The sequence below is a fragment of the Salmo trutta genome, chromosome 6, assembly GCF_901001165.1.
Source record: "Salmo trutta chromosome 6, fSalTru1.1, whole genome shotgun sequence".
Taxonomy (NCBI): domain Eukaryota; kingdom Metazoa; phylum Chordata; class Actinopteri; order Salmoniformes; family Salmonidae; genus Salmo; species Salmo trutta.
The window spans coordinates 54499679-54511531 of NC_042962.1; the positions used below are offsets into that span (position 1 = coordinate 54499679).

Consider the following 11853-nt stretch of genomic DNA (forward strand, 5'->3'; position numbering starts at 1 on the left):
ATCTCGCAATAGAATGCTGTTTTTGATTGCAGATAGATAGGTCTAGTGCACGGTTCTGACTCCGTCTGCCTGGTGGCCGACCTACCGATACTGTGCCCCTCTCCTCTCTCTCTGTCGGTCCCTCGCTATGAAAGATGCGATTGTTTGTGTTCTCAGAAGTACGGCAACTAATCAGTCTCCTCCGTTCCAAGAATACTGAATCTTAGGAGTCAATCTTGAAACTCAGAAATGGGAGTCAACACCGGGAGTCGACGTGCAAGGAGACGAGGTATCAATTCTATTGGAGTCGACACTCTCAAAACACTACGTCACCATCGTTAACAGTTCGCAAAATGGCAGAGAAAGACAAGCGACAGCAGCATAGTCCTGTATGGCAATACTTTCACAAGTTTAATGAGAAGGAAATGCAGACTTTGTGGAGTTGAGGTAGAGTAATGGTAGTACAGGTGCGATGCTTAACCATCTGACAGGGACGTACTGTGAGACCCAAAGCGTTGCTAGCAGCAGAGTAGCTGCATTGTGAATTCACGTGGAGTTTAAATGGAAAATGGACTTAAAAAAATGTCTGTTTAACCGGTAAGAGCATTTTCCATTTGTCACATCCCTATTGTGTTACCTGCAGTGCCTCCTGGGGGTCATCATCCAGCATAACATAGCGTCTCCTCCTCCTCTCTCTGCTGATGTAACGGAAGTGAAGCTCTACCGCAGGAAGAGTTCGCTCCACCTCCTAGAGAGAGAACTATCTTTAGAACAAATACAAAACATATACTTCTTTCATCATTTCAGGCAACAACAAAAATAAATCACCCCCCTTCCTCTCAGCATAATTCCCCTCCCCAACCATGCCTCCCTCCCCCACCATACCCCATCATCCCTCCCCCACCATCTCCCTCCTTCCATCCCCCCCCCCCCATCATCATCCCTCCCGCTCCTCACCCTCTCAGTCCAGGTGACCTGGGACATGGTGAACCTCCCCAGACTGTCCAACTCTAGCCGGGCCTGCAACTGACCCCTGCTCATGTCCACCTCCAGGACATGTCTTGGCTTGACCCTGAGGAACACTGGACACTGGGCCCTGTTCTTCCTCCTCAGCCCCTCCTCCTCCTCCTCTTCTGATGATGATAGTACTCCCACAAGCAGGGGGTGACACAGGTCAACTAGAGACAGACGAAAGAGAGGTCAAAGGTTGGCTCAGCGTTGCCCAATCAGTTCCTTTGGAACCCCCCAGTCTTTGCACATTTTGGTTGTATTCCCACTCTAGCACAGCTGGCTGGACTAGTTGAGGGCTGGATGATAAGTTGTCTACTTCAATCAGGTGTGTTACTGCTAGTTCTGAAGTGCTCCTACCTCCCAAGTCCTCCTCCTCTTCTTCTCTGGTGTCCGTGGGTGTCACTGGTGGACCCTCTAACCCCTGACCCAGTCCCTCTGCCATAGTAGTCTCCAGGATGGACTCTGTGTGCCCGAGGCTGTGGTCAGGCCACTGGAGGGTGGACTCTGTCTCCAGATCTGCATCCCAGTCTGAGGCCTCCTCCTTGGGCTCAGACGAGAGAAGTGGTGGGGGTAGAACCTCCGGGACTTCCAGCTCTGGAGAAGAGGGCTTAAAGGTGGCGGGGCTTGCCTGGACAGGGCTGTTGTTGGTTGGGGAGGGGGTGGCACGGAGACTGTTGGTGAGGTGTGGAGGAGTTGGCCTGTCCGCCTTGTCTAGGGTGGCGATTGGCGCCCCTTCTAGGTGATGCTGGTAGCGCAGCCAATCCTCACCCAGTTGGTCCCTGAAACTGTCCATGCGTTCAATCTCCTTCTGGTGAGGGAGAATGATGTCTGAAATAGAGAGGAGGTTTTTAGAGATATCTATCTATATATACACACACACACACACACACACACACACACGAACAGTTTACCTTGTATAGAGGACTGTGGTCTGGGTTCATAGTCACTGGGCTCTGAGATGCTAGCCCGTCTCACCCTCACCTTACTCTGAAACAACATAGATATATATATTATACACACGACATTCCAGACACATGGTCCTTCTCCTCTGCCTGTATTGATTTGTTCATTCCAAATTAACCTTACTCCGTAGACACCCCCTTACCCCGTAGACACCCCCTAGCCCCTTACCCCGTAGATACCCCCTTACCCCGTAGACACCCCCTAGCCCCTTACCCCGTAGACACCCCCTAGCCCCTTACCCCGTAGACACCCCTTTACCCCGTAGACACCCCCTAGCCCCTTACCCCGTAGACACCCCCTTACCCCGTAGACACCCCCTAGTCCCTTACCCCGTAGACACCCCTTTACCCCGTAGACACCCCCTAGCCCCTTACCCCGTAGACACCCCCTTACCCCGTAGACACCCCCTAGCCCCTTACCCCGTAGACACCCCCTAGACCCCCTTACACCGTAGACACCCCCTAGCCCCCTTACCGCGTAGACACCCCCTAGCCCGTAGACACCCCCTTACCCCGTAGACACCCCCTTACCCCATAGACACCCCCTTACCCCGTAGACACCCCCTTACCCCATAGACACCCCCTTACCCCGTAGACACCACCTAGTCCCCCCGTTACCCCGTAGACACCCCCCTTACCCCTTAGACACTCCCTAGCCTGTAGACACCCCCTACCCCGTAGACACCCCCTAGACCCCCTTACCCCGTAGACACCCCCTTACCCCGTAGACAACCCCTTACCCCGTAGACACCACCTAGTCCCCCCGTTACCCCGTAGACACCCCCTTACCCCTTAGACACCCCCTAGCCTGTAGACATCCCCTACCCCGTAGACACCCCCTAGCCTGTAGACACCCCCTACCCCGTAGACACCCCCTAGACCCCCTTACCCCGTAGACACCCCCTAGCCCCCTTACCCCGTAGACACCCCCTAGCCCCTTACCCCGTAGACACCCCCTAGCCCCGTAGACACCCCTAGCCCTTACCCCGTAGACACCCCCTTACTCCGTAGACACCCCCTAGCCCACAGACACCCCCTAGCCCCTTACCCCGTAGACACCCCCTAGCCCCGTAGACACCCCCTTGCCCCGTAGACACCCCCTTGCCCCGTAGACACCCCCTAGTCCCCCCGTTACTCCGTAGACACCCCCTAGCCCCTTACCCCGTAGACACCCCCTAGCCCCGTAGACACCCCCTAGCCCCTTACCCCGTAGACACCCCCTTACCCCGTAGACACCCCCTAGTCCCCCCGTTACTTTGTAGACACCCCCTAGCCCCTTACCCCTTAGACACCCCTAGCCCCGTAGACACCCCCTAGCCCCCTTACCCCGTAGACACCCCCTTACCCCGTAGACACCCCCTTAGCCCGTAGACACCCCCTAGCCCGTAGACACCCCCTAGCCCGTAGACACCCCCTAGCCCGTAGACACCCCCTAGCCCCGTAGACACCCCCTAGCCCTTACCCCGTAGACACCCCCTAGCCCCGTAGACACCCCCTTACTCCGTAGACACCCCCTAGCCCCTTACCCCGTAGACAGCCCCTAGTCCCCCCCTTACCCCGTAGACACCCCTTAGTCCCCCCTTACCCCGTAGACACCCCCTAGTCCCCCCCTTACCCCGTAGACACCCCCTAGTCCCCCCCTTACCCCGTAGACACCCCCTAGTCCCCCCCTTACCCCTAGTCCCCCCCTTACCCCTAGTCCCCCCCTTACCCCGTAGACACCCCCTAGAGCCCCCCTTACCCCGTGGGGACAGACCACCCGCCTTTCAGTGAGCTGTGTAGCTGACTTACTTTGGCTTTCTTCTTGCGTTGTCGTGTCACTCCCACCTCGCTGACCGACAGGCTGTCACTCAACTCCCCGCCCCCGCTGGACACTACTTCCTGGTTACCCCGTTCTGGAGCCCTGGTGATCAAGGGCGAGGCCTGGGACTGGTGCTTCCCAATCAGCTGTCCCGGTTTGGGTAGCACCTGTGAAGGTGGGGGAGGGGGGCGGTCCCATGTTAAGACTATCTGGTACAAAAGTGGCGAATCCCACAAAAGGACTTAAAGTGCACATCAACAAGTGACCCAACAAGACTGGAGAAGTGTCGAGTATATGCCTGCTGACCCACAGCAGGGCCTACTCACTGACAACTCTGAGGAGGAGAGAGGGCTGCTGTCCAGTCTGAGCTAGAGGCGAGAGACAATATTAAACTCGAGGAGACAGAGGATCATGAAAAAAAGACTGGGTCCAAATTCAGCTTTCCGATTTTTCTCCCTCCCTCCCCCTCTCACTCACTCTGAGGTAGGCAGCCTTGGGGGAGAGGTGGCGGACAGTGCATGTTCTGTGGGTCTTCAGGAAGAAGAGTGGGTTGCCCTTCAGATTCAGCTAAGAAGAGACAGAGGCTACAGGTCAGTGGGTCTGGGATAACACAGAGGCTACAGGTCAGCGGGTCTGGGATAACACGGAGGCTACAGGTCAGCGGGTCTGGGATAACACAGAGGCTACAGGTCAGCGGGTCTGGGATAACACGGAGGCTACAGGTCAGCGGGTCTGGGATAACACGGAGGCTACAGGTCAGCGGGTCTGGGATAACACTGAGGCTACAGGTCAGCGGGTCTGGGATAACACAGAGGCTACAGGTCAGCGGGTCTGGGATAACACAGAGGCTACAGGTCAGCGGGTCTGGGATAACACTGAGGCTACAGGTCAGCGGGTCTGGGATAACACAGAGGCTACAGGTCAGCGGGTCTGGGATAACACTGAGGCTACAGGTCAGCGGGTCTGGGATAACACTGAGGCTACATGTCAGCGGGTCTGGGATAACACTGAGGCTACAGGTCAGCGGGTCTTGGATAACACTGAGGCTACAGGTCAGCGGGTCTGGGATAACACTGAGGCTACAGGTCAGCGGGTCTTGGATAACACAGAGGCTACAGGTCAGCGGGTCTGGGATAACACAGAGGCTACAGGTCAGCGGGTCTGGGATAACACAGAGGCTACAGGTCAGAGGGTCTGGGATAACACTGAGGCTACAGGTCAGCGGGTCTGGGATAACACAGAGGCTACAGGTCAGCGGGTCTGGGATAACACTGAGGCTACAGGTCAGCGGGTCTGGGATAACACTGAGGCTACAGGTCAGTGGGTCTTGGATAACACAGAGGCTACAGGTCAGTGGGTCTGGGATAACACAGAGGCTACAGGTCAGCGGGTCTGGGATAACACCGAGGCTACAGGTCAGAGGGTCTGGGATAACACTGAGGCTACAGGTCAGTGGGTCTGGGATAACACAGGAGCTACAGGTCAGCGGGTCTGGGATAACACAGAGGCTGTCACACAGTAAACTACTGATAAGCACACTTCTAAGTTCTCTCTCCTTCACCATGTTGAGACTGTGCAGCATAGACAGAGGAGCCAGCTGGGAGTGATCCAGTAGCAGGTTGTAGGCCAAGTCCAGGTGCTGTAGGGACGACAACTGCTCCACTCCTGCATAGGGTCACAGTCACACACACACGCACACAAATCAGACATCTAGGCATCTCATACTGAGACGGGGACAGAGTCAGCCATCCAAGACTAACAGAGACTTCTTAGAGAGTACACTGAACAATAGGGAGACGGTTGGCCGAGAGAGATGGGCAGATAGGCAGTACTGGCAAACAAACGCTGGAGTATGCCAGTATATTAATATATTCCTAGCTTCCTGTTAATCTATAACCCCCAACTGTTTGTGGACACAAGGGTGTAAACAGATCCAAGGCTTTGATTGGCTAATGTCCTTGTCTTGTCCAAGGCTTTGATTGTCTGAAGTCCCTCTCTGTTCCAATACTGATAGAGGTCAGTTCAAGGGGTTGTACATAAGCAGGTAGTCTTGAGGGAGTTTGCAGATGGAATACTATTGCTAACTATTTGGTATTGATGATTTTTAGCATACGTTTAGGGATAATATCAATATTAGGGCTGTGGTAAAACATTTTTTTGAAATATCACATTTTCCGTAGAGAAACCCCCATACTATCATTCATTATAGCGTGACCAGATGGTGTCTATCAGGGGTGTTACAGTACCGTTGATGGTCTCCAGCTCGTTGTTTCTGAGGATGAGAGTGAGGAGTTTGGCTCTGGAGCTCAAACCCAGCGTTGGTGCTCTCTGGAGATTGTTATAGCCCAGGTTGAGGTGCTCTAGCTCACTCAGAGGCTGAGAGAGGAGGAGGAGAGAGCGACAGTAGATATGGAGATAGCCCAGTGCAGTAACTTACTGCATGTCTCCAACTCTGACCCCCTCTCAACACACAGACACAAAACCTATCCAGAAATACCTTGAGAAAGTCAGCACACTCCTGGATTTTATTGTGACTAAGATCCAGAGACTTCAGAACATTCAGTAAACTCTAAAAAAAAAAAGGCAGAGTGACTCACATTAAAACATGGCTAAAAAAAGTGATTCACATGAAAAAGTCAAAGTCAGTGAATAAATAAACCAGTGAGCAGGAGCATGTGTGAGTATCTTACCAGTGACTCATCCAGGCAGACTATAGCGTTGTAGCTGAAGTTGAGGGTGTGCAGCTCCAGCCAGGGCAGTGCAGAGCTGAGGTCTCCCCCACACAGAGACAGTAGCTCCTGCAACAATAACACTGGCTCAAACTCCAACACAAAGGGGTCCGTTATTCAGAAAGAGAAACGGTGAAGTGTGTGTGTGTGTTACCTCCAGGGAACTGAGGCTCCTGGAGCAGGTGAAGACCTCTAACTGAGAGTAGACTCCCCTCAGGTCCTCCAGACAGTGAGGAGGAATACGCTTCAACTGGGAGACAGAACAGGCCCAGAGTAAGACAGATTCATCTATATACAAAATGTGTACTGTTTTGTTACAAAGGAGAAGCGCACACATTTTCCTCCCATACCTCTAAGGACTTGAGAGACTTGAAAGGAAAGATCTTGACCACTGACTGAAGCCTCGACCCAGGTGGATTGATGAGCTAGGAATGAAAAACCAAAGGCCAAAGAACATTATACAGAATGCTATAGCTCCACCTGGTGGCTCAATGAAAATCCCTCAGATGTCGACATAATTCACTTTAAATTGGAACATTTATGAAGTGCTGAGCAAGTTATGCATACATCTATTACAAAACTGTTCCCAAATAGAGCAGGCCACACACACACACACACACACACACACACACACACACACACACCTTGAGGGAGACAGTCTTCTGCAGCACGTCGAACAGGAACTGGAGCTGCAGCAGGGAGGCGGTGTCAGCAGGGTGTGAGGGCAGAGCCAGGAAGCCATGTTGGTGAGTCCTGGAGAGGAGGTACTGCTCAAACAAACGACCTAGGTGCTGCAGAGAGTCTGCCTGTAGAGTCAGGGTACTGCTGCCGTCCAGCACAGATGCACCTGGAGAGAGGAGAGACAATGGTGACACACCACTTAAAACCAGCCGCTATAATGCAACATAAAATATATTAAGCATGTAGCTACAGTATAGCTATGAGGCCCTAATAATTTCTAACAAAGTCAAAAGAACCGATTAGCAGGTCTGGGATAACAGGGGCTATGTCTAGAATATGTTTTGGGAGACAGACATGATTAAGAGACGGTGGTGATGTTACTATACCATGATTCCGAAGCAGAGTGGCCAAGCTGTTGACAAGGGTGGATTGGCCACTGTGACATCCAGCCATCCTGCAAGTAAACAATGCACCATAAAATAGATGAGAAGCCCGAGACAGATGATGCTGGGGAAATGTGACACGTGCAAACAACCCAAACAATACCACAAATTGTTAAAATAAAAATACGTTCTCAACTTACAGTATAGAGATGATGGAAGCTAACTTGTAGGATACTGGTTAAATACCAGCTAGCTTATTAGCTACCTATGTAGAGTACATTGCAATGCAGGACCTGCAGTTGCTTGTGAACGTTAAACTGGGCTACTCACAAAGCCAACACGAATCTATCTCTAGCTAGCTGTTGTAGCTTGTCTTGGATAACGTTCCATAGACTATTTCTTGAAACAACAACATACCTTAGCTATCTTATGTGACAATCAAGCAGTGGTCAACACCGTCATTCCCTTCCGATTGCCAGCAATACGACAAAAGCATCAATCAAATAACTTCAAGTGTACTCTGTTGTCGATGTTGACATCTTCACTTGGACTGATGTCACGTGAGGAAGTTTCGAAAAAAATATACAGTGGCCCGGAGAAACCAAATTTCAAAAAGCAGAAACAGGCGTTTTCGTAACTTGTGCTAATCAATGGATAGTGAAATATTATAAATTAGCGAGACATCTCTAAAAAAAAAATCGTGTGCATGTACAAAATATGATTCAAATTTCAGATTCAGTCTGATTTCTTGGCCATAGCCACCACTAGATGGCTCCCTACCTCAAGAAGCAGGATCAAATCATAGGGGATCAACAATATTTACTTTATGACAGTGACAACGCAATGGGGCATTTCCAATTTGCTCATTTGTTCATCTTTATTAAGTGCATTCTGAGAACACTCAGCACATCTATCTGGTATGCTTTATCGCCCTTTTAAAATGTTCTGGATGTTATCTTTACAATGGAGTGGAAGGACAATACACCGTTTTCAACACTGCAAGAAGTAGCTAGATGTAACTATGCAAGGCACGCAAAATAGTATCGTTTAGCCTACTAAAGACTTTTAACAAATCTGTAATTGGGAGTAATTAAGTAAAGTAAGCGTTTTTACAAATAGGCCTACTACCAATTCCTTTGCGGGATCCTTTGAGTTTCCACCTTTTATACCAAATGTCCAAAACTAAGTGGTTTATCTAATTTAAGCCTGTACCATTCATGTCTTGTTGCTAGGTAACACGCACACACAAGACAATCTTTTTCCATTCGGGACTGGGGATGTTTCCATGTAAGGATTTATGTACGGTAATTTGGTAAACAGTTCCATCCACTGAGATGCTCTGGCAGGAAAGGTTCTTTGCAGACCAAGCATGCACTGAAAGCATGTTGTGACTGTTTCAAATTCTCTGATTTTTGGCATTGCATTAAAATCAAGCAACATGATTTATGTTATGGAAAACATGGACCAACTTAACATTGTGGATTAGTTGGTTGCATTTTTATGGGTGGAAATGTCTTCTAAAAAAATCTCTAATTGTGTGACCTTGATTTTCCATTTCAGTTTAGACCATTCAGTCTCCCATCTTCTGTTGGGGATTCTCAATGTATGATCATATGGTGACAGAAGTAAACAAATACACAATGCTTAGGTTATGTTTAGATGTTTAGATGTCTTTGTGTGTATGAAGTGTTGGATTACGTTTATATTGGCCCATAGATCTGAGAATAAAAAGTTGTCCACAATCCTCACCATTTCTCTATTTATCCAATCAGTGACTCAGTCAAATGAATGTCAATTAAGTCTAATCAACACACTAAATAAACCATGCTCCTTCACTGTACAAACGCTGCTCTCAAAATGGAAGAACAATACCTGACTATCCCCCAGCAAGCACAGGTAATCTAGCATGGAACTTCTGGAACCTAGCCTGGAACTCCTGGAACCTGGCCTAGAACCTACCCTGAAACCTAGCCTGAAACCTAGCCTGGAACCTAGCCTAAAACCTAGCCTAGTCCCACATCTGTTTGGGCTATTTTTTTGGTGTGACACTGACGAAAAGGGTTGGCAAAACAGCACAAAAATATCTGGGACCAGGCTACGGAAAACCTCCTCCTCCTTTGTGGTATTTTGCACAGTAGGCTACATGTAAATACAACATGGTTGTGAAACGATTCCTCTATTGGCTCATAATTGGCAGAGGACGGAGGGGTGATTCAGGATCGGGACATGTCAAGTCAAGGCTTTTCTTCTTCCAGAACAAGGTCAAAGGAGTATATCACTGTCCCTTTTGTCTTCACTGCATTCGAAGGGCTTGTTTTCATTGTTGCAAGTGAACCAGTACTGTTTACTTTTAGCCCTGAACAAATCAGGCCTGTTAGAAGGCTTTGGCAGGTTGGATTAAAGCTTTCTTGGTTCTGTTGTAGCAGCGTACTGTACTGTACTGTACTGTACTGTACTGTACTGTACTGTATGTCAGAGAGAGAGAGAAACCTCACTAGTAAAATATAACATGTGAGTCAGTAAACCTCAGGTCACAATTCATCACAATACAAACACAGGGATCAGGCCAGGCTACTGTTCTTAAACATTATAGTAATTAAAGCCAGGATACTGTTCTTATACATTATAGTCATTAAAGCCAGGATACTGTTCTTATACATTATAGTCATTAAAGCCAGGATACTGTTCTAATACGTTATAGTCAGTATAGCCAGGATACTGTTCTTATACATTATAGTCATTAAAGCCAGGATACTGTTCTTATACATTATAGTCATTAAAGCCAGGATACTGTTCTAATACGTTATAGTCAGTATAGCCAGGATACTGTTCTAATACGTTATAGTCAGTATAGCCAGGATACTGTTCTAATACATTATAGTCAGTATAGCCAGGATACTGTTCTAATACATTATAGTCATTAAAGCCAGGATACTGTTTTTTACATTATAGTCATTAAAGCCAGGATACTGTTCTAATACGTTATAGTCAGTATAGCCAGGATACTGTTCTAATACATTATAGTCAGTATAGCCAGGATACTGTTCTAATACATTATAGTCATTAAAGCCAGGATACTGTTCTTATACATTATAGTCATTAAAGCCAGGATACTGTTTTTTACATTATAGTCATTAAAGCCAGGATACTGTTCTTAAACATTATAGTAATTAAAGCCAGGATACTGTTCTAATACGTTATAGTCAGTATAGCCAGGATACTGTTCTGATACATTATAGTCATTAAAGCCAGGATACTGTTCTAATACGTTATAGTCAGTATAGCCAGGATACTGTTCTAATACGTTATAGTCAGTATAGCCAGGATACTGTTCTAATACGTTATAGTCAGTATAGCCAGGATACTGTTCTAATACGTTATAGTCAGTATAGCCAGGATACTGTTCTAATACATTATAGTCAGTATAGCCAGGATACTGTTCTAATACGTTATAGTCAGTATAGCCAGGATACTGTTCTAATACGTTATAGTCAGTATAGCCAGGATAATGTTCTAATATAAACAAATATAAACAGGTCATCCAACTGTGCTAGGCCCATATCGGAAATATGCCCTTTTCTAATCCAAGGGATTTCTGCTCAGTGTTGTAATGTTTCACTTCATATCAATCAAATGTTATTCGTCACATGCTTCGTTAACAACAGGTGTGGACTAACAGTGAAATGCCTACATACACATATTGAAATTAACTATAGCTCTTTACATATGCATTGAAACAGATAATGTATTCATTCACTGCATGAGGAGATCTCACCCAGCGCTCGCTATCAATGTGGACCTGTACTTTATCTAGTGTGTATATTGACTTAATAATTCTGGGGGGAATTTTAGGTAGCTGAACTTGATGGGAATGGCATTGCAATAACCGCTGGCCAGATACTGTGGCCTGTTACCCCATTACCTGGTGGCCGTCCCCAGACACTGGACAAACTCTAGCCCCAGGCCTTGTTTATAAACCAGGCCTTCTCTGCTTCTCCTCCCCAATGTTGCTTTTTATAAAATGACATATGAGGTTCTACGCAAACACCCCCAGCATCATCCAGATGTCCCCCAAGATACTGGCCCCTTCAGAAGGGCCCTTTCTCCTCACGTCCACCCTCAAGGCAAGCCGGGATACCGACCATAAATAGGTGAAATACCATGAAATCAGAGGGCACCCACAAAACAAAATAATCCACATTTATATCTGTGACTCCCTGCCTGGCTGGAGAGTATGGTTACAGTATATATGCAATGTTTATTTCTGTGCCCTTAAATAAACAGCAATTAGTCTCCAGGGCAACCAC

General features: G+C 48.1%; 1 protein-coding gene across 3 annotated transcripts in view; it reads right to left on the reverse strand.

The window, feature by feature from the left end:
- Positions 1-11853, reverse strand: part of LOC115196325 (serine/threonine-protein kinase 11-interacting protein) — a 44988-nt gene that overhangs the window by 32277 nt on the left and 858 nt on the right. Inside the window, exons 1-16 of one of the 3 annotated variants that reach the window (XM_029757050.1) lie at positions 7964-8125; positions 7550-7617; positions 7127-7329; positions 6833-6907; positions 6637-6732; positions 6444-6551; positions 6251-6322; positions 6000-6129; positions 5315-5418; positions 4231-4320; positions 4080-4121; positions 3744-3920; positions 1902-1977; positions 1348-1818; positions 937-1157; positions 617-727 (exon numbers count right to left, since the gene is read on the reverse strand). In XM_029757050.1, coding sequence (XP_029612910.1) covers positions 617-727; positions 937-1157; positions 1348-1818; positions 1902-1977; positions 3744-3920; positions 4080-4121; positions 4231-4320; positions 5315-5418; positions 6000-6129; positions 6251-6322; positions 6444-6551; positions 6637-6732; positions 6833-6907; positions 7127-7329; positions 7550-7616 — 2043 coding nt within the window. In that variant the 5' untranslated portion in view covers position 7617; positions 7964-8125. Of the gene's footprint in view, positions 1-616; positions 728-936; positions 1158-1347; positions 1819-1901; positions 1978-3743; positions 3921-4079; positions 4122-4230; positions 4321-5314; positions 5419-5999; positions 6130-6250; positions 6323-6443; positions 6552-6636; positions 6733-6832; positions 6908-7126; positions 7330-7549; positions 7618-7746; positions 7833-7963; positions 8126-11853 lie in introns of those variants that run through there. The other 2 variants (XM_029757051.1, XM_029757049.1) reach the window with 2 other exon arrangements.